Source organism: Arachis ipaensis, chromosome B05 (genome assembly GCF_000816755.2).
Source record: "Arachis ipaensis cultivar K30076 chromosome B05, Araip1.1, whole genome shotgun sequence".
Classification (NCBI taxonomy): domain Eukaryota; kingdom Viridiplantae; phylum Streptophyta; class Magnoliopsida; order Fabales; family Fabaceae; genus Arachis; species Arachis ipaensis.
Window position 1 is genome coordinate 4,315,651 of NC_029789.2, and position 13,627 is coordinate 4,329,277.

The window sequence follows — 13,627 nt, forward strand, 5'->3', positions numbered from 1 at the left end:
ATAATTATTAAATAAAATATCTAAATATAAATTTATTTTTTTCCCCTTAAAATTTCACCCAAAGAACTGAAACAAGTCCTTATTCATGCATAGCCTTATTTATCCTAGGTAGCTATTATTAAGATAATTGTTTAAGCAATAAAGGAATTTTTTGATGGTTCATATTCTAATTTATTTTGGTTCATATTTTTCTTTCTTATTTTAAAAAATTATATAGTTTTATAAAGATTTTCTGAATTAATAATGCCTTATTAATCATTTCTTTAAAAAACAATTTAATTCATTATTTTAAAATCAGAGTATTGTTAATCTGTGTTTTCTTCTTTACCAAAATTAACCCAACTCAAAGCGAAAGAGCTAATAATGGTCAAAGAGGGCGAGATCAAGAGGAAGAAGCATATCCTCCATTACGTACATCCCAAGCGGAACGCAAACACTCACAACTAGCTACCACGCACACACTCCTTCCACCGGCAGTTAGAGGGATCCAACAACCCACACTCCTCCCCTAAACTCCATCACCGCCACCGCCGCCGCCGCCGCACACAGTGAGGGAAAAAAAAAAATTAACCATGTTAGACGGAACCGAAGACGAAGAGAAGTTTCTCGCCGCCGGAATCGCTGGCCTTCAGCAGAATTCCTTCTACATGCACCGCGCATTGGTAACTACTCTTTTAAACCCTAACCTCTCTCTCTCTCTTTGCCGCTTCTTCTTCTTCCTTCTGTTCCACGCTAAATCCAGATTCGCCTCTTCGCAAATTAATAGCAATTCCTTTGGATCCAATTCCGATTCTATCTCAGGACTCCAACAATCTAAGAGATGCTCTCAAGTATTCCGCTCAGATGCTCTCCGAGCTCAGGACTTCCAAGCTTTCTCCTCACAAGTACTACGAACTCTGTCAGTTTTTCGCTCTCAGATCCCCCTTCACTTCTTTGATTTTTTTGTTTATTTTCATAATTGGATTGTGAAATTGGTTATGCTATTTTTTTATTGCGACCTTTGCTGTTCGTAATTTGCGTATCTATTGTGAATTTTTTTGGTGGGGCTTTAGACATGCGCGCATTTGATCAGTTGAGGAAGCTGGAGATGTTCTTCGAGGAAGAGACTCGTCGTGGTTGCTCCATTATTGATCTCTATGAGCTCGTCCAGCACGCCGGCAACATTTTGCCTCGACTGTAAGTCACAGTTGTTAGTTCTTGTTTTTGCATTCATCTATTAGAAAATGCTTGTGATAGGAAATTGTTCCCGAATGGTATCTTCTCTATTATAGTCACCATCGTGAAAATGTCTAGTTAGTTATGTATTTGATAAGCTTCACTTTTTTTTTTTTCAATTACTAATTTGAGTTATGTGCAATACGGCTGATACTTAAATGCTGATTTCTTCTAATTGCTCGTTGTTGAGTTTGATATTTCACAACGGTGAAAATAATTTCTCTTGCTAAGAAAACCAATGGCAAGTAAATTTCTGACTATTGCCTTGACATGTGTTGTACTAGTAAGCTGTCACATTAGTTTTGGACGAGAAGGGTTTTAGGTATTGAAGTTGCAGTGGTTTATGCGTTATTTCTTTCATATTAATCTGCTTCTCACATATGATGTTTTAATTGTACAATCATGATCAGGTATCTCCTCTGTACAGTAGGATCTGTGTACATCAAATCAAAGGAAGCTCCTGCCAAGGATGTTCTAAAGGATCTTGTGGAGATGTGTCGTGGTATTCAGCACCCTGTTCGTGGACTCTTTCTCAGAAGTTATCTTTCTCAAGTTAGTCGGGACAAATTGCCGGATATTGGTTCTGAGTATGAAGGGTAAGCATTTTTTTCCAGCTTTGAAGTTATAGGAACAGACTAGGTGTTTCATGATGTTTGCAATTTAGTTGATCGTTCGTTGGCTCTCTTTTGGCATGGTCATTTCTTTTGGTTCTATCCAGAACAAGAGTCTAATCTGAATCCAATTTAAACTAGTATCTTACTGGTCCCTGCACTTTTGTGATGTTGATGATGATTTTAACTATTAGTGTGATTAGAGTATTGGGTCCTCCTTTTTGTTTATTTTTATTTGTTTCTCTTTCAAATAGTGTGTGTTTTACTTAGATATGGGGCAATGGTGTTGTCATTCAGTTTATTTTATGCTGCACTGATTTGAGATTGAACCAGATACGTGAATGTCTACTCTGTTATTTGTAGGGATGCAGATACTGTATCTGATGCTGTAGAGTTTGTACTCCAAAATTTCACAGAAATGAACAAACTTTGGGTGCGGATGCAACATCAGGTTGGTTAAATTGCCTGCAGAGAGTGTTTCTGCTCTCATGTTTGGACATGCATGTTGTCACAATAGTTGCATGTCATGAGGGCATGATTTCTGGTCACGCAGGTTTAGTAATGCATGTGAATCATTCATACTCTTAGCTGACCCTGAGTTGAGGCTTGCTGTCGGGCTTTCTGGTCTGCAGGGGCCTGCCCGGGAGAAGGAGAAACGGGAGAAAGAAAGGAGTGAGCTGCGCGATCTTGTAATATCTGAAGCCTGTAACTGGTTTAGTTGGCTGCAATGGGATTGTATACATGATCAAATGCTTATAGAAGGTTTTGCTTGCTTCTTTATCCTTATTTGTTAGGTTGGGAAGAATCTCCATGTTCTCAGTCAGATAGAGGGTGTTGATCTTGATATGTACAAAGATATTGTGCTTCCCAGAGTATTAGAGCAGGTCTTATTTGTTGCTTTGTTATTTCTATTTTGTTTGTCAAAGACATTATTCACTTTTTAACTGAATTTTTCTTTTTCCCTTGTGCTTGATTATCTTTGACAGGTTGTAAATTGCAAAGATGAGTTGGCCCAGTTTTACTTGATGGATTGCATAATTCAAGTCTTCCCTGATGAGTATCACTTGCAAACTCTTGATGTATTGTTGGGTGCATGCCCTCAGCTTCAGGTTAGTGAACTTGGTTAAACACGAGGTTTTGTTCAATAAATAGAGTTGCAAAGAATCTCCAAAAAAGTATCAGCAAGATGATTACCCATAGAAAGATTTGACAAAACAGCTACAAAATAACATGTGGACCCTCAATTTTTTAAAAACTGCTGCAGATGTTTCTGTAAGTAGATGCTGTTCAACTTGTAACTTGAGGAGTAGCTCATTTGGCATCTCCAAAATTTTACTTAATAATGTGATATGCAACAAATGGAAGCCAACCTAGTGATATTCTTAATGCATTTATTTGCAAATTATCTTACAGCCAATAAAGTATTTTGCATCATATTCTATTTTCAGGATTTATGTTTTGCAGGTCTACAGAACTCAAAAATACCAGTTAACTTGTTTTAGTAAATTAGCATCTGCCTTTTCTGAGTGCTAGTTGGTACCTTTTATCTTGAGCACTAACCCCTTTAGGGTACAGGGAACCATTGTACATTACCTGTATTGTTTTAATATGTAGGCATATGAATGAATTTTACATCTAATAGTTTACAGTTGCTCCCCTATCTGGATCGATTGGAAATGTTTAAGCAAATGCTTAACAGTAGCTAACGTATATCTTGTTCAGAACTATGACATTATCCAAAATATATACAACAATTTTATGGTGTAAATCCTGTATGTATCATCACTAAGTTGCTTTTTCATTTTTCTTTCTTAATTATCTTTTCCCATAGCCATCCGTTGATATCAAGACAGTACTGTCTCAATTAATGGAAAGGCTTTCACATTATGCTGCATCAAGTGCAGAGGTGTTGCCAGAATTTTTGCAAGTGGAAGCATTTGCCAAATTAAGCAATGCCATTGGCAGGGTATATTTGGACTTTTTGGTTTAATAAATGTCAGATGTTGGCATCATGCAGTGCCAACACGTGTGGCTCATTGATTGTGAAATATGAGGTCTTCCATTGTTATGCAGGTGATAGAGGCACAGCCTGACATGCCCACTCTTGGAGTTGTAACTTTATATTCATCTCTTCTCACATTCACTCTTCATGTTCACCCGGATCGACTTGATTATGCAGATCAAGTCCTGGTATGTTTCCATTCAAAATGGTTGTGTGCATGCATGTTAACTGCTCTTCTTACAAATTCATTTGATCAAAATTCAGCCATTGTCATTATTTCCTTAATTTGTGGTAATAACTAATATAAATACTTACAAAAAGAATGAAAGAAACAATATCTTTGTTGAATTTTGTCATAAAATAGCATTATTGCATTTAATGGGCAAGAACACTATTCCTTTCATGACAAGAAAAAAAAAATATCCTTAATTCTGTCAAGGTCATGTCCTGATTGTATGTACCTCTTGTTAGGGAGCATGTGTGAGAAAACTCTCTGGCAAAGGGAAAATTGAAGACAGCAAGGCAACAAAGCAGGTTGTTGCTCTATTAAGTGCTCCATTAGAAAAATATAATGATATTATGACTGCCTTGAAGCTTTCAAATTATCCTCGTGTACTGGAATATCTCGATGTTCCAACTATTAGGGTCATGGCAACTGTTATTATTCAAAGCATTATGAAAAATGGAACTCGCATTTCTACTTCAGACAAGGTATAGGTTATTTAATTGTCTTTTTTTTTTCATTTCACTTTCTTTTGCTGTTGTTGTTGCAAGTATCTTATTACAACATTGCTTGGATTCTAGGTTGAAGCATTGTTTGAATTGATAAAGGGGCTTATCAAGGATTCTGATGGGACCTCAAACGACAAGGTCATTTAAGTTCAACAGCTAGTCATCTAGGGATATTTCTTAAAATCCTGGTTATTGTGAAAACACAATCCTTATTTGTTGGATCCTTTCTCAGTTTGGATTTTTTTTAATCCCTCCTTTCCTCCCTTTTAGCTGGACGAAGATGACTTCAAAGAGGAGCAAAATTCTGTTGCCCGCCTAATCCAGATGTTTTATAATGATGATCCCGAAGAGATGCTTAAGGTGAATATACATGCATTAGCATGATGATAATTATGCTCATTTTTTCTGCTTGAAAGTCCATATATCTTTCTAACTGCAGTTAATAGTTTCGTCTGATTTCACTTCCTTCTTACTGTATTTTTTGTATTCATGCTGCACATGGGTTTTGCCCTTGCAAGTACTCAAATAAGTTTTTTACTTACAAGCTGGATCTGGTGGCGAGTTAGTTTGTCATGTTGAACTTTTCACCTTATAATAAGTTGATAACTGTTCCTGGGCTCCTGTGAGTGGAAATTGTTATCTGTATTTTACTGTTATTATAGTTTGTTTTAACGGTATTTGAGATGAAATCAGTGAGTGGAAAGTTCAGCTTTTACTTTATGTTGTGTCATAATAGCTATCCACTGAATTGCAGATCATAGAAACTGTGAGGAAGCACATATTGGCTGGAGGACCAAAACGGCTGCCTTTCACTGTTCCACCTCTAGTTTTTTGTTCGTTAAAGGTTTGGCTGATCATATTGATTAGTTGTCTGCTTTTGTTTTACCTTGTTTTCTGCTTAAACCGTGATGAATTGATGATGCTGTAAACAATAGCATAGATTAGATACCAAATCGAAAACACAACGATAACAATAATGCGGTTGTGAACTAGTTGAGGATGGCTGGTGGAAAAACCAAATCACTTGAGCATTTTGGTTGTTTCATTTTTAGGTTGGTTGTAACATTTCATTTATTTTATTAGATAATCATTTTGAGGCCCTGAAAATGCTACTAAGGCTTTTTATCTCGCGGTATACACTTCTGTAGATAGTCTATTTGGCATTGGCATTCTATTTGAGAACTCTGATAAACGGGGCAGCCCTGCCTAGCAAGCTGCAAGTTGTTGTCATCTAAGAGAAATTGTGATTTTTGTCTTTCTTTCCATTGCTAGATGATGAGAAATAATGGGAGCTCCATTTCTCATTCTGATTAGGTGGCATACATAACAAGCCATAATATCAATCATGCCAAATTACTATGACAACTATAAATTTTCAGTTCATGCTCTCTTGATTTTCTTCACGAGAATGGCTGTTTTTGTATTTTGTATTTTTTATTTTTATCCCTTAATTTGCAAAGCCAAATACAAGAATTAATGCAGTATATATACTGTATTATATATGCAGTTGGTCCGACAGTTGCAAGGCCAAGAAGAAAATCCTTTTGGAGATGATGCATCAACAACACCAAAGAAAATTTTTCAGCTTTTAAACCAGGTAATCCCACTCCCCCTCCCCCCCACCAAGTAAAATGATTGGTGCTAGCCTAGTTGTACAATATGACTGAAAATTTATTAATGTCGAGGGTGAGATTTGTTGGCGTTTTAGTACATACAGCAACTAATCATCCTTACAATTGAGTGATGTTTTCATCTTATCTATTCTCTGCTTTGGCCTTTTGTTGAAGTTCAAATTGTTAATATTTTTGGGTTCATAGTTGGTCAATTGGTTCGCTGATACTTGTTTCTTTTTATCTCAGATTATCGAGACTCTGTCCGGTATACCTGTGCCGGAATTGGCATTGCAGTTGTATTTGCAATGTGCTGAGGTACTGGAATATTCTTGGAGCACATCAAAATGGTATTTTGTAACTATAATACTAATATTATTTTGTTTTACCTTTCCAAAAGGCTGCAAATGACTGTGAGTTGGAACCCGTTGCTTACGAGTTTTTCACCCAAGCTTATATTCTATACGAAGAAGAGATTTCTGTAAGTCCAAACTATCTCCATTCCCTCCCCACATTCCTCTTCTTTCCCTGGTCTTTAGGGTAATTTCAGAGGAGGACCTTTCACACTGATGCATTTTATGGGATACCCATGCTTAGTTATGCTTTTCCATTGTCATACTAGGATTCAAGAGCGCAGATCACGTGTATCCATTTGATAATAGGAACTCTTCAAAGGATGCACGTCTTTGGTGTTGAGAACAGGGATACTTTAACTCACAAGGCCACAGGGGTGATTATTTATACTGATATTTAAATAATGCTTATATATATTCTACTAAATATTAAATTTATTGTGCCTTTTCATTGGATAGTATTCAGCAAAGCTTCTAAAGAAGCCAGATCAGTGCCGAGCTGTGTATGCATGCTCACATCTGTTTTGGGTTGAAGATCATGATAACATGAAAGATGGAGAAAGGTGTGTTTCTATATGACATCTAGGAGACTTCGAACTCCTGATGAATTATTGTGTTCAAAATTTTTAAGCATTTTTCACAGTGGTGGTTTATTTGAACTCAATTAGTTTTAGGTGAATTTCAGTGTTTTACATCCTAAGTTAGTTGTTAAGATTGATTTTAACCAAAATATGTGGCAAAGGCATGCAATACTTGGCCATGGGGAATGGTCGAAGAGAAATATGGAAATTAGTATAAATTTATCTTGTGTTCCTTAATTGTTTTTGTTATGTTCATACTTATTTTTGGACCAGAGTCTTGTTGTGCCTCAAGCGGGCTTTAAGAATTGCAAATGCTGCACAACAAATGGCCAATGCAGCACGAGGTAGCACTGGATCAGTTATGCTCTTCATTGAGATATTGAACAAGTAAGATTGCTTCTGTAACCTTACTTCGCGTCACTTTCTTGTTGCTGGAATATTGATGTGCTGTGTGTTTACAAGGTATCTATACTTCTTTGAGAAGGGGAACCCACAAATCACCGTTGCTTCAATCCAGAGCCTAATTGAGTTAATCATGAACGAAATGCAAAGTGACTCTACGACATCAGATCCAGCTGCTGAGGCTTTCTTAGCTAGTACTATGCGATATGTACAATTCCAGAAACAGAAGGGTGGTGCAGTTGGCGAGAAGTATGAACCCATCAAGTATGAACCCATAAAGGCTTGATGCGCAGGTTTGATCCTGTTAGATTTGGAACTATTTGATCTTGGGATGTCTAGTGATTGTTTTCATTTATCTTTCGATTTCAACTGTGGGCCCACAAGTTTTGGTGTTCCTGATATTTTCTGACAGCAAAAACACTCGGCCATTTAGTTAGGATCAAGATGCACTATGTAACTCATGAGAGAATGAGTCGTTATTGAACTTTTGCTTGATCCTTTTTCAGGCCTTACATCAATTAAGAGAATTAGTTCGTAGTACAGTCGCTAGATTATTCCAGTTGTGCAAAAGGTTTACACGAAGTCGTGGTTGTCTAGTTTAGTCTACAGATTCAGAATTACTGTCCATATTTATGTCATTTGCGCTATGCACTATGGAATTGTGGATACCGTACCATTCTATTTTTTTTTTCGGTGGACTGGATACCATACCGTTGTTAGTGTTTGCTTCTTTGCCTAGTTTGTATTGGAATGGGCTAATAAAGTTTAGTCGAATGTAATTTTATTTTTCTTTTTCCTTTCTTTTCTCCTTTTTTTTTAAACTATTATTATTATTATTTGTCTAGTTGTCTTACCAGTGGGGGGAATAGAATGGTGGATGTATTTGGGTCATTGGGTGAATGTCAAACTTACCTTATCTCTCTTGTCAGTTCTCCTAACTAAACTAGTATTTATGCTCGGAATAATATTACGGAATTGCATTCTTTTAAAAATAAAATGAGCTAGTTTTTTAATTTTATTATGAAATAAAGAATTATTATCTAACGATATTGTAATAAATACTAAAGATTTTATCAAATTATACGTAGAGGGAGATTCAATGTTGTCAATAACGTCATTCTATACGGGTGTAGTTTCTACATCGTGAATTACAAACAGCTAAAATAACCAAAATTTTGGGTCGATCGGCGGGCAGTTTGTCAAATGATCAGGGGTAGGTCTTTGGTCGAACAGTCTGTCTGGGTAGCACGGCGAATGGTTGGGTCAATAGGGTCAGTCAGCGTGCATTTGCTTTGTTGTTCGACAGACTGTGTCAATTTGCTGTCAATAGGCAATCTATCCAGTGATCGGTCGGTTGGTTGGCCTATATTGGTCATGGGATGGTCGTTCGGTAGGTCGACGTCAACCGATCAATAGTTGGTGGTTGTTAGTTACTCTCATTTCCAATCAAGGGCAATTCGTTGTCCAGATGTCAATTGGCAATCTATGAGATTGCTAATCCGATGGTATGTCTGTTAGCATACGGTCGACTGACGTTGTTAGTGTGTGAATCCGTGGGACAATTCTTTTTGCATCAATATATAAAGGATTTTTTTTCTTTTGATATAAAAATAGAGATAAAAAGGATAAAAAAATTCTTTAATTTTGAAGGAAAAAATGTTTAAATTTTTTTAAAGCAGTGTCATATGACACATTTTGATTATAAAATATAATATATAATGAATTTGATTAGATCATCATACCAAAATAAATAAATAAATAAGATTGATTGGATGTTAAGTTCTGCATGAAATTAAGATTGTTCATAATACAAGAAATTGAGGGAGAGGTATTCTTATATACTCAAGAATTTAGTTTATGATTTTGTCCATTAAATTTCAAAAGGAAGAGAGAGAGAGAGAGAGAGAAAAAGAGAAGAATAAAGGTAGATGAATGTTGTAAAAGAATAACTTCATTCTATAAAGTAAATAAAAGTTCTCAATTGAGGAACATAATAATGCAATCGAAGATGTATGATGAAATTGTAGGTTAAGACTTAAGACAATAAAAGGAAGGCGATTAGTTTAGCAGTCGACTATTATATGTTTGGTTCCAATGTTCCATGATGGTAATCAAGTCTCTAATAATACGAAAGATACCTCTACACAATACATCAAATGAGTTTGTAATTTGCTCAGTGCACGTTACATACTCTTTTTGGTAACATGTCAAGGGCTAGAGGCCCAAGAAGAAAAATATAGGGTAAAGAAACCCCAGCTGCATCACCAATCAAGGTAGGTGTGGTAGCTATTTGGTGCAATTTTCGTTGAACTATTGTCTATTGAACATTGAACATTTGGGCATGGTTTGGGTATAATAAGGGTGTTGAGTTCTTTTTATTATCGAAAAAGAAAGGGTGAAACTTCTCATGCAATGCATTGGGTGGAGTTTCAACAACTCCCAAAAGAAGAAAAAAGAAAGAGCTCCATAAGTCTAAGTCTTCCCCGGATGGCAACTGAATTATAGAGGTGGAAATACAAATAATTTAAATATTAATATATATCCAAGCAAACAAGGCGTTATCCTTAGTGGGATATTCCAGTCTTTGAATACATAAAATCAAAAGGTGGGAATCATAAAATGCAAATTTGACTATTAGAGTTGACAATAATTCCAAGAAAGCAAAGCAAGTTATACTCAAGGAGATGTAGAGTATTTGTCGGACGAACACCCACATACTCTTCTTCAACAACAAAAGAAATGATTGATGAAAATGAAGAGGGGCAGGACAATGCAGGTTGGTTGAACATAGGGCTGTCAAATCTTTAAACCTAGCCAATCACAATATCGAACACGCCTTTTGTCCTTTACCCTTCTTTTTCTTCTGCTTTGGTGGTTGAAGCACAACTCTTATGGCTGCATCAAACACTGCCTTCACATTCTGCAAAACACAAGTCAATTTCAAACTCAATTAGCATATTAACCTTAGGAGTGGGAAATAAATGTCAGAAAAAGATTCAAATTATGTACCTCCTGTGTTTTAGAACTACATTCAATGTAAGCTGGTGCATTGATCAGCTTCCTAAGCTCCTCACCCTTTAGGGGGATCCACGTGTCAGATTCGATTTGTTATATAACCAAACAAGATTCAAAAGCACCAAAAGCAATATTTACCTGAGCATTGGTAATGGGCACGGCACCAGGATGGTCTATGCAAAACTGCTTATCATCCCGAAGATCTGCATCATTGCAAAATCACAAAATGAAACTCTCACTTTTTTGGAATTTGTTTGGAGAAAGGGCCAACCTGTCTCCATTTACGCTGTACTAATGAAAGTTATGAAACCAACAGCCAACCAGAAACATCAAAGCATTGACCATAACTGGGTTCATTCAGATAATCGAAAGTTCCAAAGAAGTCAACATCTATTGCGTATGCATTATGAGAGGTTTAAGTTCTCATCCGATTTCATCATGTTCATAGCACAAACTGTATACATTTAAAAAGAAATAAACAAATCCTAAACGCTCTGTGATTCACATAACATACAAAAACATGCTTGAAGGCAGCATCTAACAAAATCACAACATCACGATAGCAATATCACATTAGATGGTAATAAACTAACCGAGCTTCGTGCCAACCAGAATTATGGGGACACCAGGTGCATAATGCTTCAACTCTGGAATCCACTGGAAATGAAACATGAACATCTTTATCAACAAATATTCATAAACACAATAAAACACAAGGAACACAATATCAGTGCAAGATAAGTACCTTCTTGGAGACATTCTCATAACTAGCCTTGCTTATGAGAGAGAAAGCCAATATGAACACATCGGCACCACGATAACTCAAAGGTCTCAATCTGTTGTAATCTTCTTGTCCTGTTCCCCAAATAACACAATAAATCTGGAAAGAACTTCCCAAATCACAGATTTCACACATTAAAAAAACTTAATTATGCAACATTACCAGCAGTATCCCACAAGCCCAGGTTAACAATGCTTCCGTTGACAACCACATTTGCACTGAAATTGTCGAACACAGTTGGCACATAATCCTGTTCCAAAGCAAATTGCAGTGTAAATAACATTCAAACAAAATATCACCAATCCAAACACTTGAAAGGAATATTTAAACTCATTCAAAAAAAATCATCATTTTTTATACATAAAAAAGTAGGCAAGTTCCATGGCTAAATTTCATAATTTCAAAATTTCACCACCACCCCAATACACCCAAAAACTAAATTTTCAACAAACAAAGAAAAATGCTGAAGACATGGAAGAAGAAATCACCGTTGGGAAGGTGTTGCTGGTGTAGGAAATTAGCAAGCATGTTTTTCCCACAGCTCCATCCCCAACAGTTACGCACTTAATGAACTTGGAAGCACTCATCTTTTCACCTTCTCTCTCACCAGAACCCCTCCAACAAACGAAAAAACGATAGCCTCAGATCTTTCACCTGAGGAACCAATGAATCACACAACTACACACTCTCTCTCCCTCCAATTTCACCTTCTTCTCCTCCTCCACGTACTTCTTTATCTTCTGCTTCAATTACGCATCTGTGCAGAGCAAAACCAAAATGCACTCACAAAAAGACGAAGAGGAAGCAGCTTCCATGAATGAACCGAAAAAACGAAATTTTCAAAAAACAAAGAAAATGCCGAACCCTAATCGTTAGGTAAAATGGGTAAAAAAAAGAAAGGAAAATAGGAGAAATGTGGAAACCCTAACCCTTTTGGAGGAGAAGGAATTAAAAACGGTAATGGGTGTGGTGGAGACAGTGAAGAAAGAGAAAAAGACGAAACGTTTTTTTGGCCGATAAATTTTGCAGTTGAAGCGTTCGTTCGTTCACCCAATTCACCAACAAACTCGTAGCATTTGTGAGTTGTATTATTTATTTATTTATTTACTATTTTTTGGTAATAAAAAATGATTTATTTAGTTATTTTGGTAATAATAAAAAAATTGTCATCTTTTTTACAACTTTAACATGACGTTTTAATCGGAATAAATTTCGGATCCGGCCGGACTCAAATGAATTTGTGGCCAGGGATAGTTCATAATTTTGCTTGTTTTTAATTTCTAGTAATTATTACATTTTGAAACTTATTTTATTTCAAATGAAAATGGAGGGAAAAGAATAAGATCGAATTGAAAAAGGGTGATGTGTGTAGGTGGATAATAAAGGCCAAACTAAAGAGATCCGTTAACTTTAAATTGTGCTATGCTTTTAGGCTTTTAGCTTTATTTTGAACTAGTGTATGAACCCGTGCTAAGCACGGAAAAATTTATAAAAGTAAAAAAAAAATTATATGTTTAGATATTTAAAAAAAACACAAAATAATTATTATGTTAAGAAATTTATAAAATTATTCTCAAAATTAAAGTTTAACTTAAAAATAGTGAGTAATAATCATTTTACACTTTTTTTAAGTAAAATAATTATACATTGATACAGAATTTAAAATAAAATTAAAATATTTATATTAGAATTCTATTTTTTCAAAGACTTCTCTATAAACAACATTGATAGTTGAATTTATAGACATTCCTACGTGATTCATAAGTAAAACTTTTAAACTTCTCTTACTCTTAACTCTTGAAAGTACCACATATAGTTGGCCATGTGTAAAAACTGGTTTGAGCAAGTACAATCTAACATGAGATAAAGTTTGTCCCTAAGACTTATTAATTGTCATGGCAAACGATACTATTATGAAAAATTGTCTTTGTTGGAATCTAACTGGGACGGTTTCATTTGTTGATACCATATTCATTCTTGGAGTCAAAGCAATATGACCAACATTGTTATCCGTTAAGACTTCACATTCTATGATATGATTTTCAAGCTTCCTAACTTGTAGCCTTGTACCATTACAAATACCACTGGATTGGTCAATATTCCTCAGTAACATCACCGGATCACCAACCTTGAGTATTAATTTATGTGGAGACAAACCAGAACAATTTATGCTATTCAGTAATTCAAGATCTAAATTTTGTGCAGACATCCAATTTTTATCCCTAGTGTATGTTCCCGTGTAGCCGTGTCCTACACGGGATAATACATAAAATTATATAAAATTTTTTATTAAAATTTAAATAAAAAATATACATAGTAATTATT

General features: G+C 35.6%; 2 protein-coding genes across 3 annotated transcripts; one reads left to right on the forward strand and one right to left on the reverse strand.

Moving 5' to 3' along the window:
- Positions 320 to 8,285, forward strand: LOC107642560 (vacuolar protein sorting-associated protein 35A). 2 transcript variants are annotated; one of them, XM_016345954.2, is made up of 21 exons: positions 320 to 662; positions 802 to 898; positions 1,053 to 1,176; positions 1,626 to 1,811; positions 2,190 to 2,277; positions 2,459 to 2,515; positions 2,621 to 2,710; positions 2,813 to 2,935; positions 3,658 to 3,792; positions 3,900 to 4,016; positions 4,300 to 4,539; positions 4,633 to 4,698; positions 4,831 to 4,920; positions 5,315 to 5,404; positions 6,068 to 6,157; positions 6,420 to 6,488; positions 6,571 to 6,651; positions 6,793 to 6,900; positions 6,983 to 7,086; positions 7,378 to 7,491; positions 7,567 to 8,285. In XM_016345954.2, exons 1-21 carry the CDS (start codon positions 573 to 575, stop codon positions 7,790 to 7,792), a joined length of 2,385 nt encoding a protein of 794 aa, XP_016201440.1. In that variant the 5' UTR covers positions 320 to 572; the 3' UTR covers positions 7,793 to 8,285. The 2 variants fall into 2 exon arrangements, with proteins under 2 accessions (XP_016201440.1, XP_020978529.1); XM_021122870.1 differs by lacking the exons at positions 320 to 662; positions 802 to 898; positions 1,053 to 1,176 and having other exon boundaries at positions 1,699 to 1,811; positions 2,380 to 2,515.
- On the reverse strand, positions 10,008 to 12,457 carry LOC107642563 (rac-like GTP-binding protein RHO1). Its single transcript, XM_016345957.2, has 8 exons — positions 12,306 to 12,457; positions 11,791 to 12,059; positions 11,465 to 11,552; positions 11,267 to 11,376; positions 11,115 to 11,178; positions 10,660 to 10,724; positions 10,516 to 10,581; positions 10,008 to 10,426 (listed from the first exon to the last, which is right to left on the reverse strand). The coding sequence occupies exons 2-8, from the start codon at positions 11,887 to 11,889 to the stop codon at positions 10,325 to 10,327; spliced, it is 594 nt and encodes a 197-aa protein (XP_016201443.1). The 5' UTR covers positions 11,890 to 12,059; positions 12,306 to 12,457; the 3' UTR covers positions 10,008 to 10,324.

What these genes read in the sequence shown, in the direction of transcription:
- LOC107642560 (XM_016345954.2), top strand. Translation starts at nt 573, where the DNA reads ATGTTAGACGGAACCGAAGACGAAGAGAAGTTTCTCGCCGCCGGAATC. An exon ending in ATTGGTTCTGAGTATGAAGG is followed by an intron (nt 1,812 to 2,189) that starts GTAAGCATTTTT and finishes TGTTATTTGTAG; the next exon opens with GGATGCAGATACTGTATCTG. An exon ending in TTTTTCAGCTTTTAAACCAG is followed by an intron (nt 6,158 to 6,419) that starts GTAATCCCACTC and finishes TTTTTATCTCAG; the next exon opens with ATTATCGAGACTCTGTCCGG.
- LOC107642563 (XM_016345957.2), bottom strand. Translation starts at nt 11,889, where the DNA reads ATGAGTGCTTCCAAGTTCATTAAGTGCGTAACTGTTGGGGATGGAGCT. An exon ending in GGGCTTGTGGGATACTGCTG is followed by an intron (nt 11,377 to 11,464) that starts GTAATGTTGCAT and finishes TTTGGGGAACAG; the next exon opens with GACAAGAAGATTACAACAGA. An exon ending in TCTGGTTGGCACGAAGCTCG is followed by an intron (nt 10,725 to 11,114) that starts GTTAGTTTATTA and finishes GCAATGATGCAG; the next exon opens with ATCTTCGGGATGATAAGCAG.